General features: G+C 42.5%; 1 protein-coding gene across 2 annotated transcripts in view; it reads right to left on the bottom strand.

Moving 5' to 3' along the window:
* Positions 1-22,600, bottom strand: part of JAM2 (junctional adhesion molecule 2) — a gene marked incomplete at its 5' end in the record, with an annotated part of 34,576 nt that extends 11,976 nt beyond the window's left edge. For both annotated transcript variants that reach the window (XM_080613756.1, XM_080613757.1), the window contains 2 exons: positions 125-190; positions 22,546-22,600. In XM_080613756.1, coding sequence (XP_080469882.1) covers positions 125-190; positions 22,546-22,600 — 121 coding nt within the window. The remainder of the gene's footprint in view (positions 1-124; positions 191-22,545) is intronic.
* Positions 22,601-23,226: the final 626 nt, after the last annotated feature.

Here is a 23,226-nt window from a genome sequence, read left to right as displayed (position 1 = left end):
ATTGTAACAGCTGGACCGCTCAGGAAGAAGAAAGACAATCTTAAGAGCTGCGCAGCTTCTGTATACACAGTTTGCATGTATTGTATTTATACTAAACATATTCTCAGCAATGCCCATACTGTACCCTTGAACTCCTCTGCTTTTACATTTTTATTATCCGTTTCAATGGAAATTCCAGACACTTTATGATCTGCAAAAAGACAAAAAAAGACACAGTTCAGAAATAAGTACTTGTAATTTCATATGTGCGTCAGCAGCTACAAACAGTAATTTCAAGACCTCCTTACACTGGGCAGATTAGATATTGTCTGCTAAACAAAGCATTGGACTAAGAGCTAGACCAGGGCTAGGCATGTGGGTGGCCTTGAACAATTCATCTTTTCTTCTCCATGCCTTGGCACCTGTTAAAAATAGTAATATTTCTCTCTTACAATAGCATGATAACATTTACATGTGAGAAATTCTATATAAACAGTAGGCATTGTTTTATACTGGGGTAATAAACGTACACAAGTCCATGGGACCTGATGAAATCCATCCGTGGGTCCTGAAGGAGCTGGTGAATGAAGTTGCTAAGCCACTGGCCATCATATTTGAAAAATCATGGCAGTCAGGTAAAGTTCCCGATGACTGGAAAAAGGGAAATATAACCCCCATTTTCAAGAAGGGGAAAATGGATGACCCAGGGAACTACAGACCAGTCAGTCTCACCTCTCTGCCTGGCAAACTCTTGGAGCAGATTCTCCTGGAAGGCATGCTAAGGCACATGAAAAACAAGGAGGTGGTTGGTGACAGCCAGCATGGCTTCACTAAGGGGAAATCCTGCCTGACCAATTTGGTGGCCTTCTATGATAGGGTTACGAAACTGAAGGACAGGGGCAGAGCAGTTGACGTTCATCTGTCTGGACTTGTGCAAAGCCTTTGACACTGTCCCACACGACATCCTTGCCTCCAAATGGGAGAGACATCAATTTGATAGGTGGACCACTCGGTGGATAAAGAACTGGCTGGATGGCAGCACTCAAAGAGTTGTGGTCAATGGCTCGATGTCCGGCTGGAGACCAGTAACGAGTGGTGTCCCTCAGGGATTGGTGTTGAGACCGGTCTTGTTCAACATCTTTGTTGGTGACATGGACAGTGGGATTGAGTGCGCCCTCAGCAAGTTTGCCAATGACACCAAGCTGTGTGGTTCGGTTGATACTCCGGAGGGAAGGGATGCCATCCAGAAGGACCTTGACATGCTTGTGAGGTGATGCCAACCTTATGAAGTTTAACCATGCCAAGTGCAAGGTCCTACACCTGGGTCAGAGCAATCCCAGGCACAGCTACAGGTTGGGCAGAGAAGAGATTCAGAGCAGCCCTGCAGCGAAGGACTTAGGGGCATTGGTCGATGAAAAAATGAACATGAGCTGGATTCAGCGTGCGCTTGCAGCCCAGAAAGCCAACCGTGTCCTGGGCTGCATCAAGAGGAGCGTGACCAGCAGGTCGAAGGAGGTGATCCTGCCCCTCTACTCTGCTCTTGTGAGACCTCACTTGGAGTATTGTGTGCAGTTCTGGTGTCCTCATCATAAAAAGGACATGGAAGTGTTGGAACAAGTGCAGAGGAGGGCCACGAGGATGATCAGGGGACTGGAGCACCTCCTGTATGAAGAGAGGCTGAGAAAGTTGGGGCTGTTCAGCCTGGAGAAGAGAAGGCTGCGTGGAGACCTCATAGCAGCCTTCCAGTATCTGAAGGGGGCCTACAAGGATGCTGGGGATGGACTCTTCATCAGGGACTGTAGTGACAGGACAAGGGGTAACGGGTTCAAACTTAAACAGGGGAAGTTTAGATTGGATATAGGGAAGAAGTTCTTTCCTGTTAGGGTGGTGAGGCACTGGAATGGGTTGCCCAGGGAGGTTGTGAATGCTCCATCCCTGGCAGTGTTCAAGGCAAGGTTGGGCAGAGCCTTGGGTGTCATGGTTTAGTGTGGGGTGTCCCTGCCCATGGCAGGGGGGTTGGAACTAGATGATCTTAAGGTCCTTTCCAACCCTAACTATTCTATGATTCTATAATATCTCAGTCTGTTTCTAATGGGGGAGACCTGCATTAATCCATAAGTGTATTTTCCATTGCATCCCTGTTACAAGGCAGGTGTTTACTGAAGAATACCATATACAGCTCCTACAGCACAAAATGTGCACAGTAATTGGCAGTTACCTTATTCTTGTTCAAGTGAGATGGAAAACATTAGTCAATATTTCTACAGTTTTATATACAAAAAAAACCCCAAACCAAACCAAAACAAAAACTCCATACATTTTTGGATCTCTCTTGTATCAAGAACACCAAAACTCCAGAGAACATGTGAAATAACCACTAGCCCTACATCAGCCTCCACCCAGCTACCTACTCCCCCACTGGATCTCACTATACACCCTCTCTTAAGAGCTGCTCTCCTCCCAGGAAAGGGCTCCACTTCATTCCCTCATGATTCAGAAGCATTCTTGCAAAGCCCGAGTCAGCCAGTTATTCCAATTACTCCATGACAGGCTACAAGTCTACCAAGTGCTTAAGAACAATTAAATACAGTTCCTAACACAGGTTTACATTAACTTCCGCCCTCCCCCCCCAAGCACCTTTCTGAGGTGAACAGCTTTTCATCCAACAGTACCCCCAGTTCCTTCTCAGCAAGGTTGATCTCAATCCCTTCATCCCCCACCCTGTATTGATAATGGAGGTTGTCCTGATCCAGCTGCAGAACCTTGCACTTGGCCTTGTTGAACCTTATGAAATTCTCAAAGGCCCACTTCTCAAGCTTGTCCAGGTCCCTCTGGATGGCATCCTGCCCCCCAGGCATGTCAGCTGCACCACTCATCTTGGTGTCATCTGCAAACTTGCTGAGTTTGTCATTTGTGTGTCACACTCACTGTCCCTGTCATTTGTGAAGATACTAAACAGTACTGATCTCACACACCATCACAGCTTTCTTCTCAATTAAGATCATTCTTTATTGTTCAAATCTGGCACTACAGAGGGAATTCTCCATCCAAGAAAAACCAAAACTAAACCAACCACAGATTGTAGTTCTATCAGTACCTACAGCCATTGCCACTGTGAATCATGGAGAAAGAATCAGAACAGGTATTTGAGTACCCGGCACTGTAGCAAAAGTTCAGTGATTCATTCACTGTATCCTGGTGTGGTGGGTTGACCCTGGCCAGCTGCTGCACACCCACCCAGCCACTTCCTCACTCCCCCTCCTCAGCATGAGAGGGGAGAAAAAACTTAGAAGTTCATGGTTCAGAAGAAGACAGGAGATGACTTAGAAATTACCAACCCCAAACCAGACTCAGCTCAGAGAAAACAAATTAGTTCCATATCCAGTTAAAACTAGCAGGGGTTGTGTAGTCAGTCCATGACAGCTCCTCTGATGCTCCTTCCTCTGCACATTTTTCCCCTCCTCCCCATGGGCTGCAGTTACTGTCAGGAGTCTGCTCCAACACGGATCCTCCACGCACTTCAGGTTCCATCAAACCATATCCACTTGCTCCAGCATGGGACCCCCTGTTGGATGCAGTCTGTATATCTGCTCCAGCATGGTCCTCCACAGGCTGCAGAGCAATACCTGCTCCACCATAGTTTCTCCACGGGCTGCAGAGGATCCTCCTTTTTTCCCCTTGATGCTTTCAGGGCTGTTTCTGACACTTTTCCCCTCACATCCAGGCAGGGCTTTCCCCTTCCTCCCCTAGGTGCTGCCATCATGGCTGCAGGACTCAGCTGTGTCCTGCGGTGGGTCCATTGGATCTAGCTGCTCCTCACAGAGGCCTCTGCAGCCCCCTGACAGCCCGTAGGCACCTACACCTACATCCCATATCCCTGTATTAATCTTCAGAGTTGCAGCTTGCTACGTATCTCACCATCCCCTTCCAAATATATGTCCAACATCTCTTGTTTCTAAGAGAATACAGCTTCACACCTGGCAATGTAAAGTGAATTCTCCTATGTGCACATTACCAAAAGATCAAAATTAGTGTGTAACTCTCTTGTCCTTCATATGTTTTAATGTTATCATCACCTTTGTGATACCTCAAAATAGTTACAGAGGAAGTTTGATATGAAAATAAATAGGAAGTGAAGAAGACAATTCCAGCAATGCCATTTATATACCCCTGGAATACTGAAATAGCAAAACAATATTTGCATTACAAATAGTGCTCAGAATTTTTTTTCACCCCATCAAGAAAGGAAACTTTCCTGTTGGACTTCAGAAATAGAAATAAAGAAAATAAGCAAAATGACCCCCAACACACACCCTGTTGAAACCAGAGGATGGGGAGCCACTTCTTCAGCATCTCCCAAAGTAACCATTAGTCCTGCATGTCCACCCAGAGCCCATCTCCTTGGTTTTGTCTAGAACAAAGCCTGAAATCATTAAGTCATTTTCCTTTTTACCTATTAAACCCTTTTTAGATTTATAGAAAAAAAAAATTAGCTTTTGACTTTTACCAAACCATGTTTTTTCTAGAATAACACCACCACATATATGGCAACAGATGACAAATCATGTTTGCTAATTGAAAGAACATCTTCTTTCATGCCTTCATGAAGAGGAGAAGCCTTTCGTTCTGAGGCTTTGAGAGCAGCTAATATGTAAGAAGCATTTCTAAGACTCCAGCGTGTGTGTAAAGTAATTTATAAATTACTGGCACATCAACCTTTGCTGGCTGAGCACAAACATCTCAAACACATGCAGTTCACCACTGTGTTACATTCACTGTTTCATGGGCCTGGAAACTTTTCTCCTCCTCTAATACAGATGTCACACCACTCATTGTCATGGTTTTAGTATTCATAAGCTAGAAGCCACATAAAATATGTTTTATGACTTCTGGGGCAGGACCACAGTACTTACTTCTCTCTATGGAAGTTATCACAACATTACCCTGTGTACTTTGTACTGGGAGCTTGCAATTGCTCAAAGTCTCCATATTTCCCCTTGCATCAAGGGATTTATAGAATATATGAAGATCCTATTATACAACACAGTAAGTGCAAAAATAGTTCAACATTCACACAGCCCTCCTCCCCACACACACAAACCACAAATATACATGACCCTTTTCAAGAAGCAGTAGAGTCCAGAACAGTAACGTAAGGTGGTGCAGAGACAGCTGACCAAATTAAAACCACTGTATGTTCTGATCAAGCAGAAAGACAGAAGAGCTCCCTTAAGCTGCAGCATCTCTTCCTTAAAAATGTTATTTTGAGAAATGTCTCTGCCAACTACTCTGAATCCAAGATTTAAACTTTGGGTTTCAATTCACCATATAAAGGGCAAGAGTGAAAAGGTGACCTATTACTGTACCAATCAACTTTTTTTAATAATATACTTTCATACAGACCAAAAGAAACCCCTATGATGTGTCAGCAACCTTATTTTTTCAGAAGCATACCCCAGAAATACACACTTTCCATTTGATAATCACTCATACAGCTGTAAAATGATACTACTAGCTGGAGGAATCATTAAGGAAAAGCATATTAGTCAAACCAAATCAAAGGAAATAGTTTGCCTGGAGGAAATTACATGAGAACAGAATCAAAACAAAGTTATAAGTACAACAGAAGAAGCCAGCTTGCAGTATTTGTTTGCCAAGTTCTAAATAGCAGGTGGCCTATAGCAAAGCTTAACAAAGGATTTCAGAGGATACTGTAGATTTAGGAAGTTGGATGTCCCAAGAATAAAGCAATAATGAAGCCAGTTCTCTTTCTGAAATGCTTGAAAGGAAATAGGAAAGCAGACATCTGTTTGGTGTTAGCATCTTTCAGACATGTGACCACCTCAGGATAAGCCATCGGCAACATGCCTAGATGCTGATGCAGACTTCTCAGCTATGTAGCTACTACCCTGAGGTACCCAAACAGCCCAGACGTTTGTCACAATCACACAACTCAGATTCTTCTTGATAGTCTAAGATGCAGTTGCTACAACTGAAAGGCTACCAACTGTACTCATGGTGGTGTTGCCAGGCTAGATTATGTTAACTCAAGACACTTAAAAATAGGCAGCCAGGGCTCAGACCCACCACTCTTCACAGCCATGCTGCTGTCAGCCGTCAGTGTCTAAGCAGACTTCATCTTCCATCAGTTCTGCCTGGTGAATGCTAACCTCCAGCAAACACACTAGAGAGAGATCAGGAGTATTCACAGCCTCTGCAGGGGCCTCCTGTGTTGGCCAGAGTCCTTCAGAAATCTCCAAAACTGGCAATTTAAACACCAAACGTAGCCTAAAACAACTGGAGTAAATACAGCATCAATCAGTAAACAACACGAATATGTTATTAAGACTACAAATTTTGGACAAGCGCTAGAAGAAGTTATCCCACATCATGGGGGGAGAAAAGTTAAGAAGCTCAACTTCAGTCTTTCAGTTACCTTGGGTTACTTAATTTCTTGAATCTTATATAATATTTATAGAACAGGATTTACGTGGGAGAGAGTTTATCCAATTCACAAAAATCCTCAGCCCTGTATATCTTCAGCCACAGAAAACAAAGGAGTAAACTGAAGGGGGGGTCTGCAGGGTGGGAATAAGCATCCCATCTAAGGCCAGATGTGGAGAACAAGTTTGTATTTTAGTCAGCATGGTGTGATCACATAAAGGACAGTAACTTGAGAGAAGGCACATTTTCTGGCTGAGCAGCTAAAGGGCTCTAAACTACAAAAGGTACTTAAAGATCTTCTTAGCCACACCTTCACTAAGGTGCTGGTTGTCAGCAGCGCTTCTCTTGTGCTCTGGAAACTGCTAGAATAAAACACAGCAAGTTCTAGTCATTCAGACCCCAGAGCTGCTGCAACTCTCAGACCGGTGGTAACACACACATACAGCTCTTCAGAGTAGCTTAACATGCTGTGAAATATGTGGCATGATTTTCAACACTCCTACTGGCTAATTAGGACATAGACCTTGCAGATGTTTTTAATCAAGTAAGAAAACCCAGGGATCCTACACTATGTACACATGTGCTATCCCTACATCAGTGGCAAACAAGGGAAGTTTTTCTAGCGGCTTAAAGAAACTGCTTTTAACAAAGAAGTTCACTTTATAGTCCTTACCGCTATGAGGAAAATGGTTCCTTGATACAAGCAGATGCAGTGCTGTTTTTCTCACACTACAAATAAATTCTAGTTTATCTGTGCTCGTAGTGTTTTAAGCATCGGGGGAAATAAATGACTAATTATTGTATTCCTTAGACAGTACTCAAAATGCAGTATCTTGGTCTTGATTCTTAGGAATGAGAGATACAGCAGAAACAGCAGGCTTTTAGATACTCAGAAGGTTCAAAGAACAGGGGGCTACAGGGAATAAAAGCTCACTGGTAGGGTAGCACAGCTTAACTTCTTCATTGTAGGCATTGTCTTTCCCATAAGAGGATTTATTAACAACCTCATTAAAAGCCTTGCAATGAACCACAATTTGAATGCACAGATACCTGTCAGTTTTCCCTCCCCTTCGATTATACAAGCCCTAACTCCTGACATTTTTTCAATTTGTGGAGATATGGACCAGGTTTTTGGAGCAAGGAAAGAGCAGGGCAGTGGGAAGAAAAGAGCCAAATCCAATATTTGGTTTGGCTTCTCCTTTGGAAGAACAGCTATTACAGAATTAAAATTCCATCTCTACAGCTGATTATCTGACACACACGAAACACCTCACCTTACCTCCAGCAAAACCAAAAACCTTTCCCCAAAACCCAAAGATGTTTTCCTTCTTCCAGCCCAGGCTCAGAGCCATTGCACAATGGAGTAACCCTCCGTTCCATTTGCTCTCCTGAGCAGAGTAATACATTTGAAGCTGATAAGGCCAGCATCCAGATGGTAGGTCAGTTAGATATCTAAGACACACATTGTCTTATATAGCTATAAAAGATATATAAGTTTTGCTGGGAAGTCAGCAGATACCCTCTTCACCTTTTCTCTTTTTCATTAAAATATCTCAAATTAAGAGCAAAAGCAGTTAAATTAAAAGGGGAAAAAAAAAAATCAAATTATCTACAGATACTCAAGAAAGCAATCAAGTTTTAAGGTATCCTGCCTGCAGGACCTCTATTGAGATAAAGCAAGGTTCACCCTAAAGCATACTTCGGAGTAGTTCCTCCAAACAGAGGAACCTGACAAGTAGTAGGTTGTTTCAGAAAAACAAACAAAACCCCTCAACTTGGACTAAAATGACAGAGCTTAAATGTACAAGCTGCTCAGGTTCAAATAGCTTTTCTCTACTGCAACATACACTCCTTGGCAACTGGGCAAAATCCCTGTAGCACTGTTTTCCCTCCCTTTTCCCACTTAAAAAAGGTGGCTAAGAATTTGAACACAGCTGGAAAGCTAACAACAACTGTGTGTGGATTTACTACCTATTACATGTCCAGAAGTCTAAAGCCTAATACAAAAAAAGAGTACTATTTTACCTAGATGTAGCATAAAAGTAAAAACAGTCCTTTACACTCTTCTGTTACAGAAAGTAGGGTTTAATTTGCTTTGGTAACTCTGTCTTGATAATGGAACACACCTGAGAAACAAAGTGCAGAACTACATTGTCATCCCACCAGGAGTTTTTGAAAAGGGGAAAAGAAGCTTAGCCAGAAAGCGAAAAAGAGTAGGATTTTTACCTGTATTTAAAGCTGGTATTGGATGATCTGAGGAGCTTGCAATCCCACAAAGGAAAGAAGTTTTTGTGTTAAATGCCTCAACTACAGAGCAGACTAGCAAAGAGGTTTTAATTTATAATGCCAGCCTAAGAATGAGTTAATCCTCTCCTTTGTGTGTACTCTTTAATGCAATCTGGACAGCCAGCACACCAGTGGATGGTGCCTTTATTTTTAACTTTCAAGTTAAGCAAAAAGAAAATAATCTTGAAAGTAATAAGAGACTGAAGTTTTCAGAGCCAATTATCTAAAGTTACCAGTAGTAGTCCTAAGAGTTTAAGATCATGTTAATAATTCATTTCAGAGCAGAGTCCCAAGGACAGTCAGCCCTGGAAACACAAACCTGGAAGAGCCTGTAGAGGAGAAAGCAGGGAATAAAAATTAAGTGGCATGAAACAAGAACAGAAGAGATTATTTAGGTCAGCCTTTCTAAAGGAACTAACTCAAAGCACAATTCCCCATAAACTGAACAGCCTCCTAAGTGCTTTCAGCAGACGCAACACTGAAAGATTACTCCATGAGATGGTGTGGGAAATTCAGGGAGGGAGGAGAACATATATATAATTAATTATAAAAAACTAAATTTTTGCTTCCTCTTTTTCTAGTAGCACAGAAGAGGGAAATGGTTTGAATTCACAGCTTGCAGAGGTTCAATGTAGCATGGAGTTTATTCCAACAGAGAGACAATCCAGAAAGCATATGCCATTAACCAAATAAATATTTATAGATTACAGTTTTACAAGACTCAAACCGCTGCTACTCTTCTTGTCTCCATGGCAATTCAGAGGGAGCTTCTGAAGATGGGGGATGGGGTTTTAAACTAGCCGGGCTCTCACAAAAAAGCCCATTTTCCAGCCCTCTCCCAGTCGTGCCCAACATCAGTTTCCACAGGAACTCATCAGTGGCTGCAAACAGCTTGCAGGGACAGTGCAAGCCTATAGCTGCTTCAGCTGCTGCTTATTTAAAGAAGAACATCACGATGATGATGTCTAGTACCATTGTGTTTCCAAAGACCGAAAGAATAGGCTACAGGAGTAGAAGTCCTTTGCCACTGCTGTCCTGCCCACCTCGTACCACACACTGCAGCGGTGATCTGAACAGATTTCCAGTTGCACTATTAAGTGTAACAATTCAGCAGAACACTGGTCTGTGCAAACACCTAGGGAAATTGTAGAACTATTAAATTTACAAGACAATGCTAGGTACCCAGTGCAAACTGTCATGTTCCTCTGAACAACAGGCAATAGTACTAGACTGATTTATATCAACCATAAAATCAGCCCTGAAACACGGAGAGTTGGGAAACTAGAAGAAACATGACACACACACCCCAGAACCCACACAAACATTCTGGCACACAATTCAAGACAAAGATCTCTGAAATATCCTACAACTTACAAGTGACTTTTGCTGTAACTGCCAATCAATTTGAAAAGGATAAACACTTTCAAGAACTCATGTCATTTTTATACCTACAGATAAAGACATTACTTATAAAAAATCCCCTGAAAACAAATTTAGTTTACTTTCCTACTGTGTCAACCAGCATTAGCCACAGTTCCAGTAAACACCATATGAAACTGGAGTCCCTGCTCATTCAGAACCAGTGAAGTCATTCATTCACTGCAGGATCATGTTTCCAGATGCTAGGAAGAACATCAAGATGCTACAATTTTAAAATGCTGTAAGTAACTACATTGTTATAGTGAAGGAATGTCTCTTCCCATTGTTAGTCTTACTCATTTAAGCTGGAACCCAATTGCCTGTGCATCCTCAGTCCCTTCTCAAGTTCATAGCAGTTTTTCCCCAGTAGGTCTTCTCAACCATTTTTGATTAATCTAAGCATTTTATAAAGCACTTTCACTGCAGAGGATGAGTATGTATTAAATTCTGGCTTCTAAAGGTATAGGAGTAGCTAACTAACCAGAACTGTGCATGACAAACAGATCCTAAGTAGCAGGTAAGATAGGTAATTTGACCAGCTGCACACAAATGTCTTATTTTCAGCAGTGTAATAATCAAAGCTATTTTCACCTTATGTCCCCTACTGAAGGGGGTGATACCTCTGAAATACATGGATTTTAAAAAAACCTCAGAAGTCCTCTCTCAAGAAGATGTTGACCTAAAATATAATTCTATACTAATATTCAAAGGATGTAAGAAATTGAGTTTTTTAAAAAAGGGCTTTACAGAGGCTTTCTCTATTCAATTTTTGCTGCCTGTGGGACATACTGTGACTTCATTCTAGCTAGCATGTCCATGAAAAATGTCAGTCTTTCCAAAACCAGTAAGATTCTCTTTAAATACAAATATTCAGCAAAACCCTTCTGCAATGCTTTGTGAATTTGGGGTTACTGAGGAGATGTTTTCAATAGCTGGGGGTGTTTTCACTCAAGCAAATTTCACTCAAACCTTGAATTTTAGGACTGCATCCTATGAGTGATAAGCAGCACTAAAGTTAGCTTTCTAACTTTTTTACTCCAGACTACAGACCAGATTATTTGATAATATGAGATGAAAACATGATGCCCACTTCTCTCCTGGCCAAAAGAATTTGGTGAATCTTTCCTAATAATCCAAATACAATTGCCAAATTAGCTCATCCCGTTCTCATTCACACATGATCTCTTACACTGCCAAGTTTGCTCAGTAGTCTCTTCTTGCCAGAAGCAGTTAACAGTCATGTTTGATGACTATTAGTTTTAATCAACATTGTAGTTTACAGTACAAATGCATATCTTTAGCCTTAATTCTATAGGCCTTTAATAGATAAGTTAGTCCTTTAATATCATGTTTTATAGAAGCACCTTCCAGCACATTTGAACAAGACTGAAGTCACTCCTTCAATTCAATTAGGGCTAATACATAATAAAGAGGACCTAGAACAAACAGATGATGTCTGGCATGCTTAAAGGAGAAGGGTAATTAGAAGAAATCCTCCGGAAGGTAGAGCTAAGAACAATAGGTCAGTATAATAGATGCCAAGTTTTCCTCTAGAGGGATAAAGAGGACAAAAACAAACAAGAAAATCAACCAATAAACAAAACCCGCAGAAAATCCATCAAAAAAGCCCCCCCGACCAACAAACCACTATAGTCTTCATCCCATTAAAAGCTACACAAGCAAAATAACATATGGGTATTCAGATTAGAAAACATGAGACTAAGAACACTGGGAAGTTGCACAGGAAACAGGAATAAACAGAGTAACTCTGCGCTTTATTTATTTTTAAAATCAAGCATAAATGTTAACTTGGCAACCATTACAGCTTTTCAACAGAAGAGATGTGTTAGAAGCCACATCCTTGAGAATATTTGGGTAAGGTTCAGTAATGAAACACACTGCTGCTTTGCGTCAGAGGAAGGGAAATCTCAGTATGGGAGCTAACATTCACAATTCACTGGTTTTCTGCTCCATGTAATAAGATTTGATGAACTTGTCTGCAGGTGCTTAAACTAAGAAAGTAGCAGCTGTTTCACCATCACAAAAATGAAACAAAATAAGATGTCAGCAATTCTGTAATGCTGTAAAACAAAAAAAAATAATTCAGGAGACAGAATGAGTTGTATGGAAGACAAATAATCTTGTCAGCATGAGTCAATCTAGTCACAGGTCAGAGACAGAAGCAGTACCAGGAACATGTAGAGGTGGGAATCTTGTAATTAAACTCTTCAAAGCCATTAGAATTGTTTGTTGTGGTTTTAGAATAAACCATAAGTGGTTAAGGATTCAGCCCCCTGAGTCTCTACCTTTTCAACCACAACTTAGTGCTTAAAAGTCTGGTGGTTAAAATGGCTATACCTGACATCCTCCAGAATCCAAGTGGTTAAACAGCTAAACCTGGAATGTAGAGCACACAAGATAAATCATCAAAACCCACGTTACACTTCTAGAATACTTACTACAGTCAATAGACCAACACATTTCACGAAACAATGACTCCCAGATAGGCATATATGCTGCTTTAAACTACTGTTTTGCCATCTGCTTTGCCTACTTCTGCACATATTCCCTTTATAACCAACTGTTCATGAGATGTTGATGCTCTAGAAACTATTACTGCATAAACTGAATTTTCCTTTAAAAGTAAGACTAAAAAATGCCACTGTGAAGGTGCTTGTGCTCCTTCAACTTAGGTCAGCTAATTTCCATTTAAGGATCTCTTTTTTGAGAAAGATATTTGAAGAACGGGCCAAGGACTACACTGGCAAGCAGAATACACAGGCAGACACACATTGGCGTAATCACATGGAACACAGACAATAAGGTCTCCAGAGTTCATCTCTGGATTCACAGAACAATGCGTTTTAGTAAGATGATGATCTGGGCATGTTTACATTATTATTCCCACTGTTGTTGCAGGGCTGAGGCTCCTGCTGCGAGCTTTTTTGCTACAAAGCTAGCATCAGAGCTATGAGTGGTTAAGAAATCAAGAAAGGATTAAAAAAATAGTTCAATGAAGTTAAAACCAGTTGTGTTCAGTTTAATCAAATGCTAGTCTGATTCTAAATACTTATTACCAGCTTTCCAAAGCACAGTGTAAAACAGCCTTTTGGGTTTAGTAGATTGTTATAGAGATACTCCCTCTCTCCTACATTTTCTGATGCTGTACTGCAATACTGAGATACTGATTTTCCCCTCAGGATCCTTTCAAGTGGTTATGACATTACTGTGTACCAGTGAATCACATTACACCAGGGAGGACCATTGTGCTGGTGAACAGAAGGCATCAGCAGCATTCATTGCAAGATACAAAGAATACTCAAATACTGACTAAATCATAGAATCATAGAATAGTTAGGGTTGGAAAGGACCTTAAGATCATCTAATTCCAACCCCCCTGCCATGGGCAGGGACACCTCACACTAAACCATATCACCCAAGGCTCTGCCCAACCCGACCTTGAACACTGCCAGGGATGGAGCATTCACAACTTCCCTGAACAGCCCATTCCAGTGCCTCACCACCCTCACAGTAAAGAACTTCCTCCTTATATCCAATCTAAACTTCCCCTGTTTAAGTTTTAACCCATTACCCCTTATCCTATCACTACAGTCCCTAATAAAGAGTCCCTCCCCAGCATCCTTGTAGGCCCCCTTCAGATACTGGAAGGCTGCTATGAGGTGCAAAACATTTACCTTTCACATAAAAATATTTGCTGAAATTCAAACGGAAAGCTACTAAATCTTCTTAGAGGATAAACATCTTTCCTGCACAAACTGTTCCAAAACCTAAGCATTGCTATTAATGATCTTTCAATTGGACTTCATGTGGACATTAGAGGAGAAAGAAAGAAAGAAAAGAAAGAAAAATAGAGACATGTCCTTTCCCCATCTTTTAAGGAGAACCCTGTGATACTTGTTTATTCTTTAAAAAAAGGGCAGGCAGGGTGAACAGGGACACAAAGAAACCCCAGCCAGCAAACCAGTAACACAGAACAAAAGAACTGAACCCAGCAACATTTATCATATATTTTTGTTTAGGAACAGCGCTAAACAGATACCAGTGATGTCTTCCTTTGCTATTCTACTATTTTGGTTTTAGAGATAATCGTGCTCTATTTAATTATTCCTACATTTATGAGTTGCAAACATCTGAAACAAGCTGGATTTAGCTCAGTGTAAGCTACTGATTAGTTATAATGTAAGTCTTGAGCAATGAAATATATGCTTTTATCTGTTAGAAATTATTAAAATGTATACCCTTTTCCAAATCTTGACATATAACATCTTAATTGGCAAGACATCACATTAAAATTTGTTTAATTCAGCAGGAGCAGCATTTAAAGAGTCTTCAGTCCTGTCACATATAAAGTATATATTTCTGTTTAGAATTAAATTGTACACCTTAAGAGTTAACTTGATAACACACATGCCTTTCATATAGCATGGGTCAGCTAAATGTTTTATTCTCAGCAGGGCCTGACTTTACCCCAATCTAAATTTTAAGTGTTCAGGCTCTTGAGCAAGCTTAACACATTAACATCAGTCAATCAGACCAAATAGAGCTCTGTAGCATGAAAACAGCAGCTGGGAGCACCCCGGCTGATGCCACTGAGCAGTGCCTCAAGCCAAAGTGGCTTGGGGTCCCAGCCAGCAGCCCTCCATGGGTCTTGGCACACCAAAGCTGTCTGTTGCTTCTCTTCCCCAGCCTCTGTGCCCTCTCAGATTCTTCTGTATTTAGGCAGCCTTCACAAATAAAGGACAGCCCTCCATTATTAACAACATGGGAAAGCCTGCTTGAATCCCAGTTTCAGAAGTGCTCACCACCACCAGTTGAACCGTGTCAAAGCTGCAAAGCCCTATCACACTCCTTAGACTCCCAGTCAGTTGGTACAAGCTACAAGCGTACACAGATCAACAGCCACAAACAACAAGCCAGGAGTTCAAGGCAGAATTTCTCGCCTCTGTTGCTGACTAGCTTAAAGACTGAAGAAGGGGTAGAAAACCCGTTTAGGTGGTCCAGTAGTCACAGGGCAAAGAATTTACTTTTTAAGACCATTTTGTAGAAACAGAAAGGGTGCTGGAACACAAAAGCTAGCCACAACATGCAGAAAACACACCTACACATGCTACAGATATCATTCTAGATGATGTGTTTTTACTAATTTTTGCCAGTACAGCTACTAGAAAGCTTCAGTTATGAACCAGGGCCTCCCTGCACTAAGTACTGTCTATATGTTTAGGTGGTAAACTGCTGTCTAACTCACATAATATGTATTCAAACTTTGGTTTTCTGCATATAATTCTTCCATACGTTTACAAGTATTCCAAGTCCAAGCACTTCTCCAACTCTACTTCAGATCTAGCCAACATACACAAATTCTTAGCATCCTATCCCCAGGAACTACTCTCGATTCCTACTGGGCACTTTCTGCAGACTGAGATACAATACTCAATCATTATGGTTTCTTTATTATATCAATTTGAGCAAAAGTCACTCCTCAAGAATGCATGTTCCATCATTATTTCCAAGTGCTACGCTAACAGTCTGTGAATGGCAAATATACCCTCTATTGTTAACATTATCTGGTATCAAAACAACCATATCACTTTCCATTCAGATAATATGTTTTGTTTCCCTTTGAGTCTGATCCAGTGGTTTGGACTGGCTTGAGAAATTAAGGGTTGAACATGCTCTCAAGTTAAGAAGTTAATCCAAACAAAACCTATGTAAGGCTATGAAACTTTACACCTGTAGGATCTGTTCTTTCCAGCTCAATTCTTATCATATCTCACATGTTTAAAAACATGGCTGTTTTTAAATGTTTTTTGATCCTGTTTTTAAACAGCCAGGATCAAGCTGTAGCTATTTCAATGCAAGTTTCATCTTCCCAACTCTTACTGGAAATTGCTAAGTTTCGAGCTTGTGCGCATTCAAAAAGGCTCATTATCAGATTTTTCTATCATGTTTTTCCCTGCTAATAATCCTTGAGAGAAACTGGATGCCTGCTTTAATTCCTATTAGCCAGGAGGGGCTACAGACTTACTAGCTGTTAAGCTAGCACTATTGTATTACATGCTGTTGTTCAGGAATGCCTATTTTCCTCTTCTTCCTTCTCCAAAAGCTCCTTCACCTCCCAGTGTATGCCAGAAACCAACAAGTGAACAGGACCAGATGTTCAGCTGCCAAACTCACCTTCTGCCTGGTTTAAGAAATATTTTATAAGCACTTGCATGCTCAATGATATACTGTGAGCACAGAGGTGACATAACTCATTGGTGCCCTCTGGAAAAAAGCGGCTTTGGAAATACAGGTGAGCATTGGCAACCATCCAAATGCTCTTCCAGCCTTATTTGCTGTCTCATTCTTTGAAATACATATTCATTTCCCTAAAACACCCCAGCATTTAGATAAAGGAAACAAATAATTTGTCTTGATAACAAGACACCATAATATTTGCTTTAAGCTTCCTGAGGTGGAATTACAGCACAATCACATACAGCGCTTCGAGGAAGATGAGATGGACTTTTTCTTTAGAAATGTTTTGTTAAAACTGTTAGCTCTTTGAAAAGTACTCCAGATGGCAAAAGGCACACTAGAAAGTAAACTGAAACAAAGCTATCTTTACAAAATTGAAGAGGGAGTGGGGGAGACAACCAAAATACAATTAATTACTGGTAAATTAATTGTCTTTCAGCTTCCAATAACATATCACTCAGTTTCCATTTTCCATTAAAGTGCTCATCCCACTGTAATTTACCCAGTAAACTAGAAAGTAAACTTGTAAGCTACCTATTTTCCCACCTATATGCAATAGTGCCACAAAGTTATCACAGTGGAGAAAAAAAAAACAAAAAAAAGACCTCAACCAGCCAAACAAGAAAAAAGAGCAATATGATGGTTCATTGTATACATCCACTGGGACATCATTTTATGCAATTTTTTTTTCATCTGGTATCATTGTGTAACTTCAAGGGAACCTTAATTTAGCCATTCCATATGGCCCTGGCAAATAGTCTACAATGACAAATACAAATGTCTACCTTATATATCAAAACAATTCAAGCACAAGACATTTATATCATGATGTGGACATTTCTGGCTGTGTGAACATCTCCTAATAATCTTCCTTTATGTAAGCATTTATCCTGGAGTCACCTCTAGCATTGCTAAGAAAAAGTACAACACTAAGCTTTACTTTGAGTATTCCTAAAAGGGATCGCCAGCTGCAGGGAACCGATGACGAACAGATTGTCTTCAGAAGTGCTCCAACAGAAAGATGACATTTTGAGCACTGATGGCCTCTAAGTAGGTCATGCAATTTGTAAACTTTTAAATCCCAGTTTCAGAACTAAATCATTAATTGTTTGTGCCCCTCCAAAAGCACAACCCCACACAAAAAGACAACCCCAAACCTGTCCCCCACCAGCCCCCCAACCAGAAGGGGTTGCTGGTTACTTACTGGTGCTGTGGAAGACAAACACGTCACTGTCAGTCTTCAGTTAAGAAGTACCACTATTATTCACTCATGTGAAATTATGAGAAAACTGGATTTGTTTTTGTTGTGTCAGTTGTACAAGATCATTCTTCCATGCTTAAGATGTGACTACCAGCACCTGAGAAAAACCTAAAGCAGTTACAGCACCCTTTCAGGAAGCGTCAAAGCCTTCTCTAACAGTTTTAGCTCACTTCTTTAAAAACAAGTCTGCACACATTTCCCCCCCCCTAGTAATATTTGGGGTCAGTGGAGGCAGACAAGTTTGGTAACTTTAGGTCAAACATGATCCCACATGTTTTGTCAAGTCTGTCAGCTAAAGAGCAAAGGTGAAGTCAAAGTTACACTACTTGTGAGATCTTACCTAATAATTTGTGATGTCCTCAGCCAGTTTCTTCAGCAGAAACTGGCAGATACTGCGTTGCTACCAAAACAGTCTGCAGTAGGAAATATAATAATACAGGAAATAATCGCAAAAATATCTTTGTGTAATTCAGTTAAATAGCCAGTGAGAAGACCTTATCCAGGCTCAATTAAGTCTGCTAATCACAGTGTAGCTTTAACTCTCATTATTAATGCCAGATGCCCTATGTTATTCACAATTACCAGAAATATATGTCATGTGACATGAACTAAGAATTGTTGCAATGTTAAAGCTAAGAAAACAGGACCTCAGAGGCTGAGCGACAGCAAAAGCAAGGTCTCCACTTGCACACATCCACCTTAAGCAGAAGAAAAGAAGAGAAATTGCAGTTGTCTGGATGTGACATTTAAAGGTACATTTTCTGTCTCTTGCATGCAGTAAGGGAAGACAGTCACACTCACTTTTATATTTGCACATCAAACAGTTCAGGTTACTTGCCTCACAGCCTCCAAAAAGTACTGCAAGGCCAGCCAGGGACCAGCTTTCTCTGGCTCCTCTCTGCTAGAAAGGAGAAAGACACAGCCGTCACCACAGAACAGCAACGCTTCTGGCTGAGGCTTCCGAATTAGAGAGCCCCTTTCAAGCAGCATGCCTAGATTTAAAGGAAAGAGCATGAATTGCTCAAATGCAGCAACAGCCATGATTTCCAAGAGACATGCCAATAACTCACAGTCAAAGTTTCTTCTGAGCCCTGAGGATCTAACCAAGAGGGTGAAACAGTGAAGGTTATAACATCAGCTAGAGAGGAGCATGTTTCCCTTTTTAAGACAGGAAGGTCTTCCAAACAAGTCCTCAATTTTTATGTGTTCAAAAGCATTTGGGTATCTCGTGCAGTGTCACCACAGTCCTAAACAACAACAACAAAGTCAGGCTGAACATTAGAAACAAGCTTTGCTTTTATATAGTTAATTTTCATTTTTTTGTTTGTATTTTAGAAGCTTACTTTCATCTGACAGCATACATTATGGTGTCTAAGAGTCTGTTTGTAGACAACCACAAGTCTATAGCAAAGAATTACTGTTCCTCAAATAAAACAGAGAGAAGGAACCTTTCTTTTATGTATCTGCTCCCCACTCCCTCTCCAAACAATAGGTAATCTGGTTTATATTATTACAAAGTACAGGTATTACTAAAGAAGTATGCAGTCTTACAAATTTAAGAAATAGCATCTCACCTGAATAGGGACTCTGATTTAGAAATCAGAGTAAGTCATAGAATCATGGAATTATTTGAGTTGGACAGGACCTTAAAGCTCATCCAGTTCTAACCCCCTGACATGGGCAGGGACACCTTCCACTAGACCAGGTTGCTCCAAGCCCCATCCAGCCTGGCCCTGAACACTTCCATGGATGGGGCAGCCATAGCTTTTCTAGGCAACCTGTGCTGGTACCTCACCACCCTCATAAGGAAGAATTTTTTTCCAATATCCGACCTAAATGTAGTTTAAAGCTATTACCCTCTTCCAGTTTAAAACCATTCCCCCTTCCTCATAACTTTTTATCTTTCTAATAAAAAGTCCCTCTCAAGATTTCCTGCAGGCCCCTTTACTGGAAGGCTACTATAAGGTCTCCCTGGAGCCTTCTCTTGTCCAGGCTGAATAACCCCATTCTCTCAGCCTGTCTTCATAGGAGAGGTGCTCCAGCCCTCACATCATCTTGGTGGCCTCCTCTGGACTCGCTCAACCAGGTTCACATCCCTCTTATGTTGTGGGCCCCAGAGCTGAACACAGTACTGCAGGTAGGGTTTCATGAGAGCAGAGCAGAGGGGCAGGATCACCTCTTTCACCGGCTGGTCAACAACCAAGTTAATCCAGCAAACAAAGAGGGTTTAACAGAAGACTGGGGGTTGTCAATAATCTAAATTTTGAGTACATCAGTTGCACAGCACAGGCAATCAGGAAAGCACAGTTTAAAGACTTCCCCTGTCATTCCTACATCCAATGCAGTCATGCTTTATGATTTCTTGCTGGGGATGGGGAGGAAACACAAAAAGCTTTTTTTGGTCTAAAACCTCTGCATCTAGCTGAAAGATTCCTCAGCAAGGAGGAGTGTTTGCTTTAGAGCCAAAACCAAACCCTTACTTTATTTATTGCTCAAACTATCCTAGTGAGCTCCATCAAATATTTATGTAAGACTACTATTTATCGCCTCTGCATTGTCCTCACACAGACATATCTGTGTCTGTGCATAATCTGGTGCAGCACCACCAGATTAACTTTTAACATAAACTAATGCAAGGGAAAAAAAAAAAATCACACCTAGAAACCTCCCAAAAGGCCAGTTCATCTGTACATACTACCTCCTCCCCAGTAGTCATGATGGTTAACAACAATCCTTTCTGTACATTTTGTAAGCATCTGGCCAACAGATCTTACAAGGTGCTACTTTGTGGCACCATTTAAAACTCCCCAGATAGCATCAGTTTCAGGAGCTCATAGTCACAGAGAACATATTGAACACCTCCAACTCCCTTATTTTTCCCTAAATTGAAGGCAAAAAAAAAAAAAGCTTTTGCTCAGAAATCACTGTTTCTGTTGGTCGTTAATATTTCTTAGTAGGTTCTCACTGAAAAGTAATCCAAACCTGATTTACCTTAGTACTGTTAGTGGCTATGCTGACATCTTATGACCAACTTACACAGCTCTTAATTCTGCAGCTGAGCTACCAAGCAAGTTCTCTACATCTGCTCCACAATATAGTGCTCACACAGTTCACGTATCAACCACTGCTTTCTCTTTTTCATTAGTTTCTGCTCATTCCCCTCCAACTCCAGAGCACGTGAGTCCCACGTTAAGAACCATCCAAGTACCACAAGTGACCTGGATGTCAGTATTAGTTTTATTGTTCTTGTGAACATACTTGAGCCACAGGAAGAGCAGCAGCAGACTCCTGATTGCCTGGGTTTCCCCTGGCTCACACAAACAAGCAGCATTTGCACACCCAACTGCAGTCACTTTCTTCATGTGATGACTTTTTATCAGTGCCTTGCTGGTAAACTTTCTCCCCACCTGGTTCTTCTTGGGAATTGAGACAGGAAGAGGAAAAAAAAATCAAACAGAAAAAAAAAGGAGGCAAGTGTGACAACAATGTAGGCACTTTGATCCACTGCACTGCTTCCAAACCACCCTCTGTATCATTTCCTCACTGGCCAAAGCCAGCACAGGCACAACTAACCACAAGGCTGAGCAGCCTGAAGACTCTGAAACAATTACTATTTGTCTATTAGTATACGAAAGAGAAAGTCTGCATTAGCTGCTCATTTAACATCCCAAATTTTCCATAAGGTATCTTAGAAGCAAAGAATGGTGGTGGTGAGGAAAACCCTCCACCAAATGCATCATTTCGTGCACAGACATGGACCATTTCAAGTCTCTCCTCAACTGAACTCATTCCTCCTTTGCAAAAAGGACCTTCCACACACACAAGTTTCTGTTTAGGTGATGAGGAATGAGAGGTAACCTACAAAACACACCCAGCATCATCATCGTGGATATTCCCCACTCACAGTGCATTGAGAACCCATCCCAGGCTGATCCCAGTTGGTCACTTCACTGCCAGACTGTGCTACCTAACACTGTTCAAAACATTGTTTCCATGTACAGCCTCTTTCCCCAAAATACCAGCAAAACACAAGAAGCATAAAACAGGAACACAGCAAGATGGGATCTGAAAGTGACAACCTTATCACACAACTGGCACTGCGAATGCTGTGTATTAATTCACTGCTTCTTCACAGGTATGTGATCTGGTTTTCACGTATTTCCATGTGCTTTCTGGGTGGGGCAGCTTTGGCCAGCTTATTTTACCATGCTTGCGCCCCCACCCCCCCCCCCCCCCCATCTCCCCATTGTGTTTTTAAGGAGTTAGACAATAGGACCATAAAACCACTGGAAACACAAAGCTGTTCTGGAGTTGCAGCATCCAGCGCTGGCAACAGAACACATGCTCCCGTCACTTGCTCATCCATCTCATAAAGGCCATCAGGAAAGCAAACTACGCAGCCTGCATCCTAAAGTTCGCACCACTGCAGAGAGCCACTGGCTTGCCCTAAAACAGGCCCGGCTTAAACAGGTTACATCTGTGCGAGAGCAACAGACACATGGAAACAATCACCGCGCTGTCCCCCGCCTGCCGCGAAAGACTCGCTCGCTCCTATTTTGCTATTGGAAACGCCACTTGGCTCCTCTCGCTCCGGGGGCGAAGAAGAAGAAACGACCTCCTCGCCCTCCTCTTCTCCCTGCCCCGCGGCTCCCAGGGCCGGGCAGCGCCGCCGCAGGGGCGGCTCCCGGCGGGGCGCGGCAGGGCAGGTCCCGGGCGGCTGCCGGGGAAGGGACCAGGCACCCTCAGGCCGAGCTCCCCTCATCCTCCCGAGACACTTCGGCCACGTTGAGGATCCTTCTCCCCGCGGCCAGGAAGCCCAGCGGCCGGGGCGCTCCCAGAGGGAGCGGTACGCGGTAGCCCCCACACCCGCCCCGCGGGGAAGGGACGCGGCCACTTACAGCTCAGGACCCCCAAGTAACCGAGGAGCAGCAGGCGGAGGCTGCGGCTCGCCATCTTCCCGGCAGCGCAGCTCCCCGCCGGCGGCAGCGGTTAATAGACACCGGGCGACGCCGGCGGCGGGGCGTGAGGCGCGGCCGGGGGAGGCGGTGGCCCGGCCCGGTCTTGGCCCGGGAGAACGGGGAGGTGCCTGGCGAGCCGTGGGGCAGGTGCTGCCTTGGGGCTCTGCCTTCGCACCCGCGAAGCCCTCCCGCCGCCACCCCCCCCAAACTTATAACGTGTCCGAGGGGTCTTCCCGCCCCGGGCTGGCTCCGAGCGCACGGATTGCGCGCCGGATGCCGCTCCGCCCTTCCCTGAGGCGACCGGAGTGGGGAACCGCGGCCGGCAGCAGCTCCCGGCGCATCCCACTCCTCCTTCTCCTCTTGCTTTTACGCCTCCCCATCCACCTCGATGCCCCGCGCCTCCCGGGGCTGTATTGTGCGGTATTCAGCAGCTGTTCCCTCCGATTTATTTTATTTTCGAGCTACGAGATCTTCACAAGCTCAAGGACATTTGTTACAACAAAATAAGCTTTTCATTAAGAAGCTTAAACTTCTCAAGGAAGACCACGGTCCCTGTCGGTGAGTTTCCCGAAGTTAAAGCCACCTTGGGGTGGAAGTACAAACGACACGAGTTAACTCAAG

This window comes from Psittacula echo (assembly GCF_963264785.1).
Source record: "Psittacula echo genome assembly, chromosome: 3".
NCBI lineage: Eukaryota > Metazoa > Chordata > Aves > Psittaciformes > Psittacidae > Psittacula > Psittacula echo.
Note: the sequence above shows the minus strand (reverse complement) of the source record. Positions and strands in the feature narration are given on the sequence as shown.